Below are 20,190 nucleotides of genomic sequence, written 5' to 3' on the forward strand. Positions count from 1 at the left end.
TGTGTAGGGCACTAATGGTATAACCATGTATCCTCTCTCCCCGCTTCCCTCTTCTTGTCTCTCACACCCACTTTCCACATCTTGGCTGTTTGGGACAGGAATGGTCTTTGTATGTGTTTGTACAGTAATTAGCACAATGCAGTTTCAATCCTGACTGGAGCCTTTAGATGCTTGCACAACACAAACTATTATTCATTATTATTATTATTATTTTTATGAATGATAAAGCATCTAGATTAACCAAGTCCTGCAGCTAAAAGCAATTCACAAAGTTCTACCCGACATTTCCACATGCAGTGAATAATGATCTTTGGGAAAAGCTTTATGGGGAAAGATTGAAAAAAGAGAGAAAATCGCTGATGGGAATGGTTGGTCACCCAATGACTAGGAAGAGAGATGTCAGAAGGCTGCATATTAGTAAGACGCCTTGTTCTCTTTGGATCGCACGGCTGGGAGTTTCTCCATTCAGTGACAGCAGAGGTGAGCAATGTGTTAGTTCGGTTCCAGATTTTAGAAGCATGAGAGCATGTCAGCCTTTTTCATAAAGCTCCCCTTGACCTTCATGTGGTCTCTACAGGAAATTGTACAAATGCCATTAACAAGTGAGTCGTAGGGGAACAACAGGGAGATTAACATAGGTTGAAGACCTGGTTATTTTGTTAGCTCTTGCAGGATCAGTACTAGACAATGTATCAGAAGCTGCAGACCCACTGGTGACAGGCTGCACCTGGGGTGGGAGGGACCCCTCACAGGGAGGCAGTGAGAAAGAGTGTTCGGCTGCTGCTCCTCATTTCCCCCTCTGTACTGCACGCAAAGGGACAGTGTGAGCAAGCTGAGCTGAACCTCTCGCTGTATCTCGAAGACTCAAAACCCTTCTGGCTACATTTTGCCACTTCCCAGCACTGGGGCACCAGCCCAGCCACACGCACACAGCTGGTGAGATATAAATGAAAAGGAAGATTTAAGAGGAAAAAAAGGGGGTCAAGGAGAAAGGCATTAAAATACTACCTAAGAAGAGGCTGTGGCTCCTGCCTGCCAGGTCCCTTACCTGATGCTCCTATTGTAGCCCTTGGCTGAGGAGTTTTTCCACCGCCTCCTGGTGGCTGTTCCGGCCTAATCAGAGCCTTTTACCAGACCCTTTCTGACAGGGGTCTGCAGCCCCTGGTTGGGCTTGATCTAGGGCCTGTCCTCCCTTGAGGACACTGCTCTGCTCCTTCAGGAGAGTAACAGCAGGTTACTCTCCTGAGCCGCTCTCATCTTTCTCATGGAGCTGCTTTCCTGTCCCCAAATGGGGCTTCCTCTGGCCCCTTTGCGAGGCTGATCCACTACCACTGACCAGGGCTTCCTTTGCACTTCCCTCCCCACCACCTGCTGCCCATCTCCTGCCTCCACTGGGGTTTTCTGTAACCCCCTCCCCTCCTCCTCAACCTTCCTGTCACCTGCTGACCTCAAGAACTTCACGATTTGAGCCAACTTCTGCCCAAGTGGCTCCTGCTGCTCAGGTGAGAAGATTCCTTCTGGGTCCCCTGTCACTTTTACCCTCTCCACCTGATGGCACCTGTTGCCTTATTGTGGCAGTTCCCTTCCCTCAATTCTGGCACTGCCCTGCCGCTCAGAGCTGCCTGCTGCTTTGTGCTCCTGCTGCATCCTCCCTTCACTCCACAACGTTTCTCTGCACCTTCAACCCCACAGCTTGCTCAAAGCTGTGCTAATGTATGTTTCCCTCGGCTGCTCAGCCTCCCACCGCCAGCCCACTTCCGCACCCAAAATAGTAGCTTTTTATTTCAGCCAACATACAGTTTTAATTATAATCCCAGAGGCAGGAGGAAAAAATTATTACATAGGGAGGAGGGGATAAACCTGAGGTGATTCTCAGGGGCCCATGGATATGCTTGAATCAGCCCTGCACTAACATATATAAATCAGGAAGCAAAGCTGATGTTCTAGCAAGAACCAGAGTTAGTGATGCTGGATGGCATCCCCTCCCAGAGGTTGTCTAAATCCCATTTTCATCATTTAATAAAAGGCAGCAAGAGATTAGCAGCTAGTACTAAATAAAATTCCACTCTTACCCACTTCCTAAAGAAAACCCATAAACCTCTCACTGCCTTTTAATTCTTCAGCGGACAGCTGAAAATATTTTAAAGTTGCCATAAATCAAGGACATGTTTTTAGTCTAAATAAATGAGAGTGGTGCTTTCCTGAGAACTCTCCAGGCATCCCCAATCCAGGAAATGTCCAAGATTCCTGAGGAAAGAAGAACTACAGTGGAGGATATTCTGCAATTTTGTAACTCCACATTTTGTTATTGTGAGGAAACCAATTATCAACTAAGAATTCAATCTAAAAGTAATAATTAATTAATTTAGGACACTTTAATGCCAGCTCCTCCAGCCTGAGACAGTCTGACTTTTGAAATATATTTAACTATTCACTTGTTTATTGTTTTAATTAGTAACTGGCAAATAAATTAAAAAACATCTTAACCCTGAATCAAATCATTAACTTTGTTACCAACTCTCCCCCCCCAAAACAAAACAACAACATCACAAATATTTTGACATTATTTTTACTCAATAATAAAATTGCAGGGGGAGTTACAAGACAGAATTAATTATCAGTTGTTTTATCATGGCTAATTTAAATTGTGATTTCCTCATGTCAGTGACCTATCTACACAGATTTTCTTCTCCCGTCTTCAGAGAGAGAGACTCTTTAGGACACAGAGGCTATTGCAGCCTCCAGGCTTAGCATCTCCAGAGTAACTTCATCATCTGATGAGAAAGAGTCCACCTCCCTCAAGCCCCCATGGAAATACCCAGCACATAAACCAGTATTTGGGTTGTGTAGGGAATGGGAGGATTCAAGATGAAATGATTTGGCAGGCATGATGAGGAGTTTTTTAATGAGTCGATGCGATGGGAAGGCGTTATTAGTCATATCTATTACACCTGTGCCATAATTAATTAATAGAGAGACAAGGTGGGTGAGGTAATATCTTTTATTGGACCAGCTTCTGTTGGTGAAAGACACAAGCCTATGAGCTACACAGGTTATTCTTCAATACTGCAAATAATAATTAGCTAATTGCTTCTCAGTCAGAAGAAAAGAACTAAGAGGCAGTAAGTGATGCTTAATGGACACCTGGCCCTCATAAAAGGGAGAGAAATTTCACTGTGAAGGGAAGAACCACAGAGAAAAGAGGGACTCCTCTAAAGGAGATGGGTGTGTAGGAAAGCCACAAATCTCAGAAAGTCTTCTCTGGTATTGGAGGAAGGCAATTGAAGACAGAGTCCAAAAAAGGGTAGATTTGTTGAGAAACTTTGGATGCTGGTCTGAGTTTGTATTGCCCTGAAAGGGGTTGGACTTAGATGATTCTCACATCTGGTCTACACTACGCGTTTAAAACGATTTTAGCAGCGTTAAACCGATTTAACGCTGCACCCATCCACACAACGAGGCCCTTTATATCGATATAAAGGGCTTTTTAAACCGGTTTCTGTACTCCTCCCCGACGAGAGGAGTAGCGCTGAAATCGGTATTACCATATCGTATTAGGGTTAGTGTGGCCGCAAATTGATGGTATTGGCCTCCGGGTGGTATCCCACAGTGCACCATTGTGACTGCTCTGGACAGCAATCTGAACTCGGATGCACTGGCCAGGTAGACAGGAAAAGCCCCACGAACTTTTGAATTTCATTTTCTGTTTGGCCAGAGTGGACAATGCAGTCTCCTGAGAATCAAAAAAGAGCTCCAGCATGGACTGCATGGGAGGTACTGGATCTGATCGCTGTATGGGGAGAGGATTCAGTGCTAACAGAACTGCATTCCAAAAGATGATATGAAAAAGTATTTGAAAAAATTTCCAAGGCTATGATGGAAAAAGGCCACAGCAGGGACTCAGTGCAGTGCAGAGTGAAAGTTAAGGAGCTCAGACAAGCCTACCAGAAAACCAAAGAAGCAAACGGAAGGTCCGGTGCAGGGCCAAAATCATGCCGCTTCTACGCTGAGCTGCATGCAATTTTAGGGGGCTGCGCCAGAACCACCCCACCCCTGCCCGTGGATTCCGAGGTGGGGGTTGTAATCTCTGCCATGGCTGAGGATTATGCGGACAGGGAAGATGACGATGAAGAAGGTGAGGAGGATGAGCTTGCAGAGAGCACACAGCACTCCGTTAGGCCCAACAGCCAGGAGCTTTTTCTGACCCAGACGGAATTACCCTCCCAGCCCTCCCAAGCCACTAGCCCAGACAATGAAGCCATGGAAGGGACCTCTGGTGAGTGTACCTTTGTAAATATAAAACATGGTTTAAAAGCAAGAGTTTTTTAATGATTGATTTGCCCTGAGGACTTGGGATGCATTCGCGGCCAGTAAAGTTACTTAGAAAAGTTTGTTAACATGTCTGGGGATTGAGCGGAAATCCTCCAGGGACATCTCCATGAAGCGCTCCTGGAGGTACTCCAAAAGCCTTTGCAGAAGCTGTGTGGGCAAGGCAGCCTTGTTCCGTCCACCATGGTAGGACACTTTACCACGCCATGCATGTAGCAAGTAATCGGGTATCATTGCATGACAAAGCATAGCTGCGTAGGGTTCCGGTGATTGCTAGCATTCAAGGAACATCCGTTCTTTATCTCGCTGTGTTATCCTCAGCAGAGTGATATCGTTCAGGGTAACCTGGTTGAAAATCAGGAATTTAATTAAGGGGACAGAGATGGCCATTTTCCTACTGGGCTCGTGACCTGCTGCTTAAAAGAAATCCTTCCTTGCACGTAGCCAAGCGGGGGGAGGGGAGGAGTGAAATAGCGATGAGCTTTTTCGCGTTTGGCTAGCAGGGATCTTCCCAGCTACCAGCCACGCGGTGGGGGGGGGGGGAGAGGAGTGATTAGCAGTAACAGCAGTAACACCAGAGCTGCAGGCACTCAATATTAAGATGCAAAAATGCGACCTTGTAGTGAAATCACATGTGCTATGTAAGGTGAATAGTGTTGTTCACTGTGAAAGAGTATAACCATTGTTCTGTAAAATGTATCTTTTTAAATACTTCTCTCCCATTTTTCCTTCCCTCATGCAGCTGCAAATTTTTCAAGCCTCCCTACTCCATCCCAAAGGCTAGCTCAGATAAGGCGGAGGAAAAAGAAGACGCGAGATTAAATGTTCTCGGATATCATGGAAGTAACCCGCAAGGAAAGAGCTCATCTGAATGAGTGGAAGGAGGTGGTATCAAATTACAGGAAAGATGCCAGTGAACGTGAGGACAGGAGGGACGCTCGAGATGAGAGGTGGCGGCAGGAAGATCAGAGGTGTAGGCAGGAAGATCAGTGGTGGCGGGATGCAACTCTGGGGCTGCTGCATGATCAAACTGAAGTGCTCCGCCGTCTGGTGGAGCTTCAGGAATGGCAGCAGGATCACAGAGTACCGCTGCAGCCTCTGTATAACCACCCTCACCCCTCACCATGTTCCACATCCTCCTCACCCAGACGTGTAAGAACGCATGGGGGGAGGCTCCGTGCACCCACCCACTCCACCACCGTGGACAGCCCAACCAAAAGGCTGTCATTACTGTGAAATTTTTTTAGTGGCCTTTTCCTTCCATCCTATCCTCCTCCCAAACCACACCCGGGATACCTTCTCAGTTCTCTCCCTCTTTTTATAATGAATTAATAAAGAATACATGATTTTTAAATGATAGTGACTTTATTTCCTTAAGCAAGCTGTAATCAAAGGGGGAGGGTGGGTTGCTTACAAGGAATGAGTCAATCAAGGGGGGTGGGGGGTTCATCAAGGGGGTTCATCAAGGGGAAACAAACACAGCAGTAACACCCTACTCTGGCCAGTGATGAAGCTCGTTTTCAAAGCTTCTCTGATGCGCACTGCTTCCTGGTGTGCTCTTCTAATCGCCCTGGTGTCTGGCTGCAGGTAATCAGCAGCCAGGTGATTTGCCTCAGCCTCCCACCCCGCCATAAAGGTCTCCCCCTTACTCTCACAGAGATTGTGGGGAACACAGCAAGCAGCAATAACAAAGGGGACATTGGTTTGGCTGAGGTCTGAGTGAGTCAGTAATGTGTGCCAGCGCGCCTTTAAATGGCCAAAGGCACATTCTACCACCATTCTGCACTTGCTCAGCCTGTAGTTGAACAGCTCCTACCACTGTCCAGGCTGCCTGTGTATGGCTTCATGAGCCATGGCATCAAGGGGTAGGCTGGGTCCCCCAGGATAACGACAGGCATTTCAACATCCCCAACTGTTATTTTCTGGTCTGGGAAGTAATTCCCTTGCAGCAGCCGTTTAAACAGAGCAGTGCTTCTGAAGACGCGAGCGTCGTGAACCCTTCCCGGCCATCCCACATGGATGTTGGTGAAACGTCCCTTGTGATCCACAGTGCTTGCAGCACCATGGAAAAGTACCCCTTGTGGTTTACATACTGGGTGCCCTGGTGCTCCGGTGCCAAGGTAGGGTTATGGGTTCCATCTATCGCCCCCCCCCACAGTTAGGGAATCCCAGTGCAGCAAAGCCATCCACTATGGCCTGCACATTTCCCAGAGTCACAACCTTTCGTAGCAGAAGCTTAATGATTGCTTTGGCTACTTGCATCACAGCAGCCCCCACAGTAGATTTTCCAACTCCAAATTGATTCCCGACTGACCGGTAGCTGTCTGGCATTGCAAGCTTCCAGAGGGCTATCACCACTCGCTTCTCCACTGTGAGGGCTGCTCTCATCTTGGTATTATGGCGTTTCAGGGCAGGGGAAAGCAAGTCACAAAGTTCCATGAAAGTGCCCTTACGCATGCGAAAGTTTCACAGCCACTGCGAATCGTCCCACACCTGCAACACAATGCGGTCCCACCAGTCTGTGCTTGTTTCCCGGGCCCAAAATTGGCGTTCAATGGATAGAACCTGCCCCATTACCATCAGGATCTCCAAAGCGCAGGGGCCCGCGGTTTGAGAGAATTCTGTGTCCATGTCCTCATCACTCTCATCGCCGCACTGCTGTAGCCGCCTCCTCCTCGCCTGGCTTTGCAGGTCCTGGTTCACCATATACTGCACGAGAATGCGCGAGGTGTTCAAAACGTCCACGATTGTGGTATTGAGCTGAGCAGGGTCCATGCTTGCTGTGCTATGGCATCTGCACAGTTCACCCAGGAAAAAAGGCGCGAAACGGTTGTCCGCTGCTTTCACGGAGGCAGGGGTGAGGCTGTACCCAGAACCACCCGCGACAATGATTTTGCCCCATCAGGCACTGGGATCTCAACCCAGAATTCCAAGGGGCGGGGGAGACTGCAGGAACTATAGGATAGCTTCCGGATACCTACCCACAGTGCAACGCTCCTGAAATCGACGCTAGCCTCGGACCATGGATGCACACCGCCGAATTACTGCGCATTGTGTGGCCGCGTGCAATCGACTTTATACTAGGGTGACCAGAGGGCAAGTGTGAAAAATCAGTACACGGGGTGGGGGGGAAATAGGTGCCTATATAAGAAAAAGCCCCCAAAATTGGGACTGCCTATAAAATTGGGACATCTGGTCACCCTACTGTCACTAAATCCTGCCAGGTTTATCCCTGATACATTTTCAAAACGCACTCATTCCCATTGCAAATTCTGGCTCTGATCTTGTCTCATAACTCAACCATTGGAACCCGCCCTTCCTGACACCTCACATACTCTAATTTGTCCAGTGTTCTGCAGCAAAAGTCATCTACTGACATGATTCTGACCACATTCAGTCCCTCTTGAAGTCCTTCCATTGGCTCCTGCATGCCTCCTGCATCACATTCAAGCCCCTGGGCTCACCTTTAGGACCCTGCATAACTTTGCTCCTTCCAATCTCTCTTCTCTTCTCCTTTTTAGAGGCCACACCTTTCTTGCCTCACTCAGCTCAAACATTCCATTGGCTAACAACCCCTTTTTACACTCTTCTCCATGCCTTCTTTGATGTTTCCTCTCTACGCATGGAACTCAAATCAACCTCCTGACTCCAAACTGCCGTGCTTCCATCCTGTCCTGTAAAGCACACAACTCTTTTAGCATAATACACAAGTAACAGGCCATATTTCAAGTTGAAGTCACTGTGACTACAACACAGCACAGAATAAGTGTTTCTCCTACCTGGACATCTGGTCTTGAAGGATAACTGAATTGTACATTAATAAATTCAAGTGCTCCCTTTATGTGACAGAATATGTGTCCATCTGAAGAAAAACTATCTATAGACATGCATCCGACGAAGTGGGTATTCATCCACGAAAGCTCATGCTCCAATACGTCTGTTAGTCTATAAGGTGCCACAGGACTCTTTGCTGCTTTTACAGGTCCAGACTAACATGGCTACCTCTCCGATACAATCTATAGTGGGTTTCTGGGGAGAGGAAAAAATTAAAATTTAAGCAAATAATTTACAAATGCATAATTGAGGGAGGGAGATATTATAGCCTGAATATTTCATATTTTTTAGTCTGCAGTTTAAAACATCTCCCACACCACACCTGCTTTAGCATTGGGTAGTTTGCAGTCTAAGGCTAACTGCCACAGTTACTTTGCTTTGGTAACTGCATTCTATTGTTTGCAATTTCCTTTTAAGAGCCTGAACATAATGTTTCTTGCTAAGCCAGTTTGGTCTTTTTCCATTTGACAAACACTATTTTTTTCCTCCTTTATTTTTTAATGGAAATTACCATGGCTTTTTGCTTATTACTACTTTATTTTTCTATTGGCATTGTTAGGGCTGGTCTACACTACGGGGGAAAATCGATCTAAGGGTACGTCTACACTACGGGATTATTCCAAACCGGTTTTGTAAAACAGATAGTATTAGTGTGTGGCCTCTACAGTGAAGCTATACGGAAGCGCCTACTGACAGAGGCTCAGCTTACATTACAGAAGGCTGTTGATATTGCTGTCTCCATGGAACTGGCTACAAGGGAGGCGCAATACATTGGTGCATCCCCTAGGGTGCAAAAAATGTCACAAGAACTAACCCACAAAACTGTGCAGAGTCAAGAATGTTACCGTTGTGGTAAGCCGGGTCACCAGGCATCAGAATGCTGGTGTAAGGACCTGGTGTGTCGACACTGTGGCAAAAAGGGACACATTGAGTGTGCCTGTAAACAAAAGAAAAAGAGGCCTGTGGTCTGGCCGACAAAAAGAGGAACCCTGCATACCCTAGAGCAGACCCAGGATGATCAAGGTGACACCTCATCGCAAGAGGAAGTGTCACTGCATGTTTTGTCTTTGGCAGTGGGCTCACATGAATACTGGGTAACCCCGTTGTTGGATGGCAAACCTATACACATGGAACTGGACACCGGTGCAGCCGTCTCTCTGGTCTCCGAGACTGTGTATAAAGAAAAGCTACAGCATCTTCCGCTTAAGGCAACAAAAACTGTTCTGAAGACGTATACGGGAGAAGTTGTGCCCATGTTGGGCACTATTGATGTTAAGGTGGAGCTCAATGGACAGGCTGCTAAATTGCCACTGTTTGTGGTGAGAGGTAACTACCCAGCCTTAATGGGTAGGTCTTGGCTTGGGAAGATTCAACTGAACTGGGCAGAAGTGCACCGGATGACTAAAGAAGAAACCAGTCTAACCCCTATCCTAAGGAAACATGCTGCTGTTTTTGGAGATGATTTGGGAAGTATGAAGGGAATCACTGTGACATTGAACATTAAACCTGACAGTCCACCAAAATATCTGAAAGCCTGAACTGTGCCATATGCCATCAGGCCAAAAGTTGAAGCAGACCTGGAGCGCCTGGTCACCAATGGAGTCCTAATACCAGTTACCCATATCCCATGGGCCACTCCTATCATTCCAATAGTGAAGAAAGATGGCTCTCTCCGGATTTGCGGTGATTTTAAAGTCACTGTCAACCCAGTGTTGTGTGCAGAGCAATACCCGTTTCCCCGCATCGATGACCTCTTCGCAGGCCTGGCTGGGGGACAAAAGTTCAGTAAGATTGATCTGAGTCAAGCATATTTACAGATGCATGTCGATGAAAAGTCCCAAGAGCTGTTGACTATTGTGACTCATAAGGGGCTTTATCGATACTGTCGCCTACCCTTCGGAATAACGTCTGCTCCCGCCCTGTTCCAGAGGGCTATGGACTAGATCTTGTGTGGCTTGTCAGGAGTTCAGTGCTATCTGGATGATATCCTGGTCACTGGAAGAAATGAAGAGGATCACTTAAAGAATTTAGAGGCTACCCTACAAAGACTGGAAGAGTATGGCCTATGAGTTCGCAAAGACAAGTGTGAATTCTTCAAGCCCTCTGTTGAATATTTGAGACACATCATTGATTCTGCAGGTCTTCACAAGGCCCCTGCAAAAGTTAAAGCTATTGTGGAGGCTCCCCCACCTCGAAATGTAAGCCAGCTGCACTCGTTTCTAGGACTACTGAGCTATTATGGAAAGTTCATCTCACAGTTAGCCACACTGCTAAAACCACTTCATGAGCTCCTTGGGCAGAACAAGGCCTGCAAGTGGATTGAAGCCTGTGATGTTGCATTTAACAAAGCAAAGGATGCATTGCTAAATTCTGAAGTTCTAACGCACTTTGATCCATCCTTACCCCTACAATTGGCCTGCGATGCCTCCCCTTATGGAGTGGGAGCAGTCGTGTCACACATTATGCCTTCGGGAGAAGAGAGACCTATTGCTTTTGTTTCATGCACTCTAAGCAAAGCAGAAACTAACTATGCCCAAATCGAACGTGAGGCATTAGGAATTGTTTTTGGAATTCGGAAGTTTCATCAGTACCTGTTTGGGCGAAAGTTTATTCTTCTCACAGACCATCGACCTCTGACGTCAATTTTTGGACCCTACACAGGCATTCCCCCATTAGCTGCTAGTCATATGCAACGTTGGGCATTGTTACTTTCAGCACACACATATGAAATCAAATATCGGAAATCCACTCTGCACGGCAATGCAGATGGCCTCTCAAGGTTGCCTTTGCTGGTCAAACATCAAGATAGTGTGCATGAAGAAAATTGCATGAAGCTATTTTTGGTGGCCTGGATTGGACAGTGCTATTGAAGAGAAGGCAAAAGCTTGTATGTCGTGTCAGGGTGTGAGGAATGCACCCCAGTGGGCACCCCTACACCCATGGGACTGGCCTGAAAACCCGTGGCAACGTATTCACATTGACTTTGCTGGCCCCCTTGAAGGAAGCATGTTCTTGGTGGCAGTAGATGCCCATTCTAAATGGCCAGAAGTCTCTATAATGCAGTCCACTACTGCAGAGAGTACTATCCAAAAACTACGAGGACTCTTTAGTCGTTTTGGTCTGCCAGAACAACTTGTGAGCGACAACGGACTGCAGTTCGTCTCTCAGGAGTTTCAAAATTTCATGAAGGCAAACGGGATACACCACATCACGTCAGCACCATATCATCCATCCATCAACAGATTAGCTGAAAGATTTGTGCAGACAATGAAACACGCTTTGAAATCAGCAAGGGGACAACACTCCATTCAGAAGCGTCTGGATACCTTCTTACTTTCCTACAGAAACACACCTCATGCTACGACCCAGGCATCCCCGGCCTTTCTAATGATGGGACGACAGCTGCGCACTTGCTTTGATCTGCTGAACCCCGACAAATTGTGCAACATCAGCAGCAATATCAAGTTATCAGACGGGCACCCAGAGCAAAAGACCGAAACTTTAGCCCGGGACAGCCAGTTTTGGCTCGGAATTATACTTCCAGAGCTTAATGGGTCCCTGCCACAATCATCACTCAAACAGGACCTGTTTCCTACACAGTCCGGACTGCAGAGAATCTTACCTGGCAGCGACATGTAGATCAGCTGTTGCCAGGTCATGCCAGTCCTCAGGACACATCTGCAGTTGAGGGGTCTGACTTCACCTCTTCTGGTGAGACAGCGAATCACGAATCACCTGTTCCTGACTGTTCTCCTCCATTACTGCCGGCGGCTGAGATACTCCTTTGCCCAGCACGAGCTGATACCACCTCCTCACCTATTCGTGCTGCGGACCCTGAGCCCATGGTACTTTCGGGTGCAACAACACCAGGAGTTCGCCGTAATCCACCTAGAGACAGAAGGCCTCCTCATCGGCTGGATCTTTAGCTAGGGCGAACCCACAGTTATGGGGCAAAATAATCCCCAGGGTTTAGCTGAGAATGGAGGCAGTCTACCCTCCTTCTCTAGTCTAGTGTGTGTTTTATTTAGGGGATGTTCTTATTGGGGGGGAGGAATATGTTGTGTATTTGGTTGTCATGGTTTTTGTTCCTATGGCAACTGAGTTAGATTATTAGGGGATAGCCCAGCCAGTTTCAGCCGGTTGGCTGTGCTCTGTGTCTGTAAATAAAATGGTAGTTTTGTTAGCTGTCTGCTGTCTGGCCTCAAGTGATTTTTTCCTAAACCGGCTGCCCCCAAGAATATAACATAAAGAATTATAGCTATACAAGTTCTCAAGGAAAAAGGAGACAAGTGGAGCACAAAGTTGGGAATATTGTACCCAACTATAATACACGAGATTTTGAGACAATCAGCCGCTGTTCCTCCCATCTGATGCTGGGAGATTTAACAAAAGTCTAACTCTTACAAAGTGAGCCTTGCAGTCCTCAGAGTGTGGATCACTTGGAAGTTACATAAATCACTGGCAGCTTTTTAAATACTGTCGTGTGTTTTCTGTTCTGAGCAGCCTCACCCTTTACATTAGGAATGTGTTGCAGATGCTCGGCTTGGATTTAGAACACCCAAACACACACTTGGCTGGTGTCCTGAATGTTGGGTAGCCTACTTGCTTAACGGTGTTGTTTATAGGGTTTCCTGTGGAGGGTAGATATTGCCTTGAATTGAAATAAATATAATGTTTAACTATTAAATATTATTCAGGAGGGACCCTCTAAATGCAGATCTGTCCTTTGCTGGCAGATCTTTGCCAATGAGTCTGGCCCCAGATCTCAGTTTGAATCACCTGCTACCTGCTATTCAGATCTAGCTTCAGTAGATCTAGCTGATCAGATCTACACTACTCCAAGGGACTTGGGGTCTCATGGTATTTAATACAGTATGTGATGAGAGGAGAGAGAAGCTATTGTTTTTTAAACTTAACTACTTTAGGGGCCATATGCTGATAGGGGCCATATGCTGATAGGGGCCATATATGTATCTAATTTGATTGCAGTAACATGACCACATAGGAAGGGGAGGCCACTGATTATCCATACTTAAGTTACTCCATCCTTGCTGCTCACTCCAGAACCTGAACTTCTTGTCCTGGTGCTGTGAATTGGCAAGCGAGTTTTGGAGAGATGGGTCAGGGTCCTGACAGGACAGTCTCTGGGCTTGACCTTCTCACAACTCTGTCCTCCAGGCCACTACGTAATGGTGATCCCCTTCATGTGTGAAATGGGAAAAAACACCACTGTAACAAAATACAGCCAAGCACACTCCACCCCCGCTTCAGTGTCGCACAGTCCTGTGAGAGTGCACGTAGAAGACCGGTGTTGGTCTCAACGATTGCCTGACGCTTATATCTGTCCTCTCCTATTTGCTATCCAGACAAAGAATTTTCTTGGGCATTTCTGAGCACAGCTAAAGTGTAAAGTGCCAAACCTTGTGTTACCTCCTCCACCGTATGGATTACTTGCATTGGACTGATCTCCCATTTAAGATACATGATGGTTGTTCTTTTCCCTGTCTATCCTCCTTGCACCATGCTTCATGCACTACACCTTAGGGTGTGTGTCAAGAAACCATAATACCATATGATTGATAAGCAGAAATGGCCTCTGCTGGTTTCAAGTTTTCCTCTCCTGCAAAAATGAAAAATATCTCCAGCCAACACTATGTAAGGGATGGAAGGATTCAGATTGAGGGCCCCTTCCTTTTTCCTTTACTTTGGCCTTACTGCAGATGTGGTGCTGGCAGAGGCAAATCTCCACTTGGTGTATGGAAACATCTGGCCAAGGACTATTTCTTCACTGAAACAAAAATAAATCCTCACTTTTCTCATGAATCCTAAATCTGCCCTAACAAACTGAATGGGAAGATTTTGTCCTAAACATTTGTAGGTTTAGAAAGATTCAAGAACAGGAGTGTCTTTTTGATCTGTGTTTGTACAGCACCTAGCACAATGGGGTCATGGTCCATGACCAGGGTTTCTAGGTGCTACAGTAATACAAAATACGAAGAAAAATAATAATATACAACCTCAGGCTCTCATAGTCTTTTTCTTTCTTTAGATCACAGTGGATGGACACGACATAAAGTCCCTTAATCTGAGACGATACCGAGAATTCATTGGTGTAGTCAGTCAGGAACCTGTTCTGTTTGGGACAACAATTAGAAACAATATAAGATATGGTCGAGAGGATGTAACTGATGAAGAAATTGAGAATGCAGCAAAAGAAGCAAATGCTTACGATTTTATCATGGAGTTTCCTGATGTAAGTATGGTACTTAAAATAACCTGCATTCTTAGAAATGAACTGAAATAAAGTGAGATATTGAGATATGACCATAAAAGAAACCATTTTTTGTGTGTGTGTGTGACAGAAGGAATTTCCAGCAATTGCAATGTTTCTCTAAATTCTCTGAAACAGACATCTAAGGAAATGGAAACAAATCTAGGCTGGGGTCAGGGGAGGGATAATTGTGAATCCAAAAGCTGGAAGCATGGATGACTCTGATATAAATGCATCTTAAAAGTAAGAACTATGGTTGTCTTTCCTTCAATCTCAGCCCCAAGTTGAGGGACAGCTGCCCGTCTGCAAAATCACAGAATATGGTAACCAAAACTCAGCAGCAGCTGATAAATGTAAGCACAAAACATTGTTTTTTACAGCCACCGTGTGGCCAAGAGTGGAATTTGCAGTGTCATTCAAAATTTGTATTTTTAGGCATATAAGGTGGTGATCGGTGTAGTGCTTATGGCACAAAGGCACCAGTTCAATAAGGCACTTGAGCATGTGCATGACTTCAGGCACATGAGTATCCTCACAGTCAATAGAACTACTTACATGCTTCATAGGGTGACCAGATGTCCCGATTTTATAGGGGGCTTTTTCTTACATAGGCATCTATTACCCCCCCCAGCCCGAGCCCTATTTTTTACACTTGCTATCTTGTCACCCTAGTGCTTCAAGTTATGCAGGTGCTTCAGTACCTGGCTGAATCAGGGCAGCAGATCTGACATGTATTTTTTGAGGGGTGCTGTGGCTGAGTGAATAAAATGTGGGTCTTTCACATCAGAAACCTGTGTTCCAGTACCAGATCGAGCAGAAACTCCCTCTATCGCCTTGGGCTGCCCCTCTGGTCCTTAGCACCCCATCTGAAAAAATTCCATGACCACCTACTTGTGGGAACATTTTTGCTACTGAAAATGACTTGTGTAGATTTCATTTCAAATGGGATTTGTGTCCTGCACTCTGGGGATCAGACAATATATAACCTTAGCTTTCATTTCTCTAGGGTGCTCCCGTAATACATAATTATCTTGCTCTCACTGTGGGCCTGATCCAAAGTCCATTGAAATCAAGGTTGGGGGGTGGCGTGTCTTTCCATAGACTTCAATGGACTGTGGATCAAGCTCTGTTTAGTGTTTGTCTATACTGCAAAACTGATGGTGTCGCTGCTATTTTCTCAGAAATTCAATACCCTTGTAGGAGAAAGAGGAGCACAGATGAGTGGTGGCCAGAAGCAGAGAATAGCCATAGCTCGAGCTTTGGTTCGCAACCCTAAAATTCTCTTGTTAGATGAGGCCACATCTGCCCTGGATACAGAAAGTGAGTCAGTAGTCCAAGCCGCACTGGAAAAGGTAAATGCTGGGCTAATGGCACAACCTCTACTTCCATCTTCTTCAATCAAATATATTTTCTTTCAAAACAAGGAAGAGATGAATAAGATTGTTATTGTACTGCAATGACAGGGGTGATTTACTCAATTACTGCCAAATGCTGCCCATTGTTCAGCTGTAACAATGCTGTAGCCCCACTGGGAACAACAGTAACTACATGGTAACTCTGACCAGGGCCCAATCCAGCAGAGAGGCTCTGTACGGGTGAGCCCTCAGTGCAAGACTGGGGTCTAAATCACTAAGATATAATGAATGTATTGTCATGTGGTTATGGGGCCCAAAAGTTGCCCTGATGCACATGCAAACCCATTGGCTACCACCAGGTTGTAAATAGGGTGCAAATCGTTGAGGGCAACATTTGCCCTTTGGCAAATAATTTGTCACTGTTAGAACTTTTAGAATCAACATCTTGCCCATTTCTTGAAAATCAATTTTAAATACACAAACATCTGAATTGGTACAATAGATATTTCTGTACTTTCAGATCATCAGACCAATGCTAACAAAAATGCCAAATGGGGTATTAAGAAGTGCTACAGTAATGTTAATCTTTTGGGTGTGTAAATCTTGATACCTTCTAGTTAATGCTTTTCATAGAGATGTGCACTGCCAAAGAAGTGTGCATTGATTGTTATTCCACTGCATGTCACTCCAAAAAACAGATCCTCAGCACTGACGAACGATTTGTCTACATGGCACTGGCAAAGTGCACCAAAGGGGTGTGATTTGTGAAGCGTGGTAAAGTGTTGTGCTCTAACTGCCCTTTAAAAGATACCTAGTTCATGTTTTATAGATTCATAGACTCTAGGATTGGAAGGGACCTCGAGAGGTCATCGAGTCCAGTCCCCTGCCTCATGGGAGGACCAAATACTGTCTAGACCATCCCTGATAGACGTTTATCTAACCTACTCTTGAATATCTCCAGAGATGGAGATTCCACAACCTTCCTAGGCAATTTATTCCAGTGTTTAACCACCCTGACGTTTAGGAACTTTTTCCTAATGTCCAACTTAAACCTCCCTTGCTGCAGTTTAAGCCTGTTGCTTCTTGTTCTATCCATAGAGGCTAAGGTGAACAAGTTTTCTCCCTCCTCCTTATGACACCCTTTTAGATACTTGAAAACGGCTATCATGTCCCTTCTCAGTCTTCTCTTTTCCAAACTAAACAAACCCAATTCTTTCAGCCTTCCTTCATAGGTCATGTTCTCAAGACCTTTAATCATTCTTGTTGCTCTTCTCAGGACCCTCTCCAGTTTCTCCACATCTTTCTTGAAATGCGGTGCCCAGAACTGGACACAATACTCCAGTTGAGGCCTAACCAGTGCAGAGTAGAGTGGAAGAATGACTTCTTGTGTCTTGCTCACAATATACCTGTTAATGCATCCCAGAATCACGTTTGCTTTTTTTGCAACAGCATCACACTGTTGACTCATATTTAGCTTGTGGTCCACTCTAACCCCTAGATCCCTTTCTGCCGTACTCCTTCCTAGACAGTCTCTTCCCATTCTGTATATGTGAAACTGATGGTTCCTTCCTAAGTGGAGCACTTTGCATTTGTCTTTATTAAACTCCATCCTGTTTACCTCAGACCATTTCTCCAATTTGTCCAGATCATTTTGAATTATGACCCTGTCCTCCAAAGCAGTTCCAATCCCTCCCAGTTTGGTATCATCTGCAAACTTAATAAGCGTAATTTCTATGCCAATATCTAAGTCGTTGATGAAGATATTGAACAGAGCCGGTCCCAAAACAGACCCCTGCGGAACCCCACTTGTTATACCTTTCCAGCAGGATTGGGAACCATTAATAACTACTCTCTGAGTACGGTTATCCAGCCAGTTATGCACCCATCTTATAGTAGCCCCATCTAAGTTGTATTTGCCTAGTTTATTGATAAGAATATCATGCGAGACCGTATCAAATGCCTTACTAAAGTCTAGATATATCACATCCACTGCTTCTCTCTTATCCACAAGACTTGTTATCCGATCAAAGAAAGCTATCAGATTGGTTTGACATGATTTGTTCTTTACAAATCCATGCTGGCTATTCCCTATCACCTTACCACCTTCCAAGTTTTTGCAGATGATTTCCTTAATTACTTGCTCCATTATCTTCCCTGGCACAGAAGTTAAACTAACTGGTCTGTAGTTTCCTGGGTTGTTTTTATTTCCCTTTTTTGTAGATGGGCACTATATTTGCCCTTTTCCAGTCTTCTGGAATCTCTCCCGTCTCCCATGATTTTCCAAAGATAATAACTAGAGGCTCAGATACCTCTTCTGTTAGCTCCTTGAGTATTCTAGGATGTATTTCATCAGGCCCTGGTGACTTGCAAGCATCCAACTTTTCTAAGAGATTTTTAACTTGTTCTGTTTTTATTTTACCTTCTAAACCTATCCCCTTCCCCTTAGCATTCACTATGTTAGACATTTCTTCAGACTTCTTGGTGAAGACAGAAACAAAGAAGTCATTAAGCATCTCTGCCATTTCCAAGTTTCCTGTTACTGTTTCTCCCTCCTCACTGAGCAGTGGGTCTACCCTGTCCTTGGTCTTCCTCTTGCTTCTAATGCAGGGGTAGGCAATCTATGGCACGCGTGCCAAAGGCGGCACGCAAGCTGATTTTTAGTGGCACTCAGGTCCAGGGGCCTCTGCATTTTAATTTAATTTTAAATGAAGCTTCTTAAACATTTTAAAAACCTTATTTACTTTACATACAACACTAGTTTAGTTATATATTATAGACATAAAGAGCTTCTAAAAACGTTCAAATCTATCACTGGCATGCAAAACCTTAAATCATAGTGAATAAATGAAGATTCGGCACATCACTTCTGAAAGGTTGCCGACCCCTGTTCTAATGTATTGATAAAAAGTCTTCTTGTTTCCCTTTGTTCCTGTAGCTAGTTTGAGCTCATTTTGTGCCTTTCTAATCTTGCCCCTGCATTCTTGTGTTGTTTGCCTATATTCATCCTTTGTAATTTGTCCTAGTTTCCATTTTTTATATGACTCCTTTTTATTTTTTACACCATGCAAGATCTCATGGTTAAGCCCAGGTGGTCTTTTGCCACATTTTCTATCTTTCCTACCCAGTGGAATAGCTTGCATTTGGGCCCTTAATAGTGTCTCTTGTTAATATAGTCCTGTTTCAAATGGGACTACATGAATGTGAACCAGGTACCTTTTAGGGTATGTCTACACACCAATTAAACACCTGTGAGTGGGCCCATGTCTGCAGACTTTTGCTTGTGGGGCTCACGCTGTAAAACTGAGGGTAGACATTTGGGCTTGGGCTGGATCCTGAACTCTGAGACCCTCCCCCGTCATAGGGTCCCAGAGCCTGGGTTCCAACCTGAATGTCTACCCTGCAATTTTAAAGACCCACAGACTGAGCCCCATGAGTCTGAGTCAGCGGACCTGGGCCAGCCTCAGGTGAGATATTGCAGAGTAGATGTATCCTGGGTGTCTTTATGCCACTCTGAAGCCTCTTACACTTACAGAAGCCTCAAGAAGACAGTAGAGAGCTCCCACCGTTCAGGAAAACTCCTGGGAGGTGTGAGGCTAGCGTAGCCAACTTCATGCTACCTGGACCTCTATACAGCGGCATTTTGGGACAGGCCCAGAGTACATGTTGCTCCATCTGAGCCTCTGCAAGGAATCAGTCCCTATGAGACTGTTCTACGTGGCATAACCTAAAGCAGCTCAGAGTTTAGCTTTTTTAATTTTGAATAGAATAATTAAAGAGAGAGAGAGTCAAGAAAATCAGGCGAAGCAAAAGAAGCTTTCTGAGTTTGCTGAGTGTGGATGCCGGGAAGCAGGTCTCCTGTAGCTCAGCAGAGACAGGACCAGGATATGAAAGGTTTTAGTTGCCAGCTGTGGAAAAACTCACGGATTGTCAGGATGTTTAGCAAATGAAATCGATGGGAGGAACTACAGTCTCAATATGACCAATTAGAGTAAATTGCACTAAATCTCCAAGCCACAGGGGACACAAATTACAATTTGGTTGTTTGTTTACAGGCCAGCAAAGGTCGAACCACTCTTGTAATAGCTCATCGGCTTTCCACCATTCGGACTGCAAATGTAATAGTGGCCATAGCGGATGGTGCTGTGGCTGAAGTAGGAACACATTCAGAGCTTATGGAGAAAAAAGGGGTTATATTATTCACTTGCAACAGCACAGGTACCTTACAAAGATACCAAAGTTTTGCTGTGAAAGTCCTTGTTTGTGACATATCAACTTCATTTATTGAAAATAAGCAGGTTACGCATACACTAGTATGTGCATTAAGTTCTTTACTCTGCCAAGAAGAGAGAGGCACGATGGTAACTAAAATCACCGCCTCCTGCAAAAAACCAAGATTGTTCT

General features: G+C 45.2%; 1 protein-coding gene across 1 annotated transcript; it reads left to right on the forward strand.

Annotated features, from left to right (window-relative positions):
- The first annotated feature begins 13,352 nt into the window (after positions 1 to 13,352).
- On the forward strand, positions 13,353 to 19,948 carry LOC120397708 (ATP-binding cassette sub-family B member 5-like). Its single transcript, XM_039524056.1, has 4 exons — positions 13,353 to 13,448; positions 14,213 to 14,416; positions 15,616 to 15,754; positions 19,842 to 19,948. Exons 1-4 carry the CDS (start codon positions 13,353 to 13,355, stop codon positions 19,937 to 19,939), a joined length of 537 nt encoding a protein of 178 aa, XP_039379990.1. The 3' UTR covers positions 19,940 to 19,948.
- The last annotated feature ends 242 nt before the right edge of the window (positions 19,949 to 20,190 follow it).

Source organism: Mauremys reevesii, linkage group 2 (assembly GCF_016161935.1).
Source record: "Mauremys reevesii isolate NIE-2019 linkage group 2, ASM1616193v1, whole genome shotgun sequence".
In the NCBI taxonomy this organism is placed as follows: domain Eukaryota; kingdom Metazoa; phylum Chordata; order Testudines; family Geoemydidae; genus Mauremys; species Mauremys reevesii.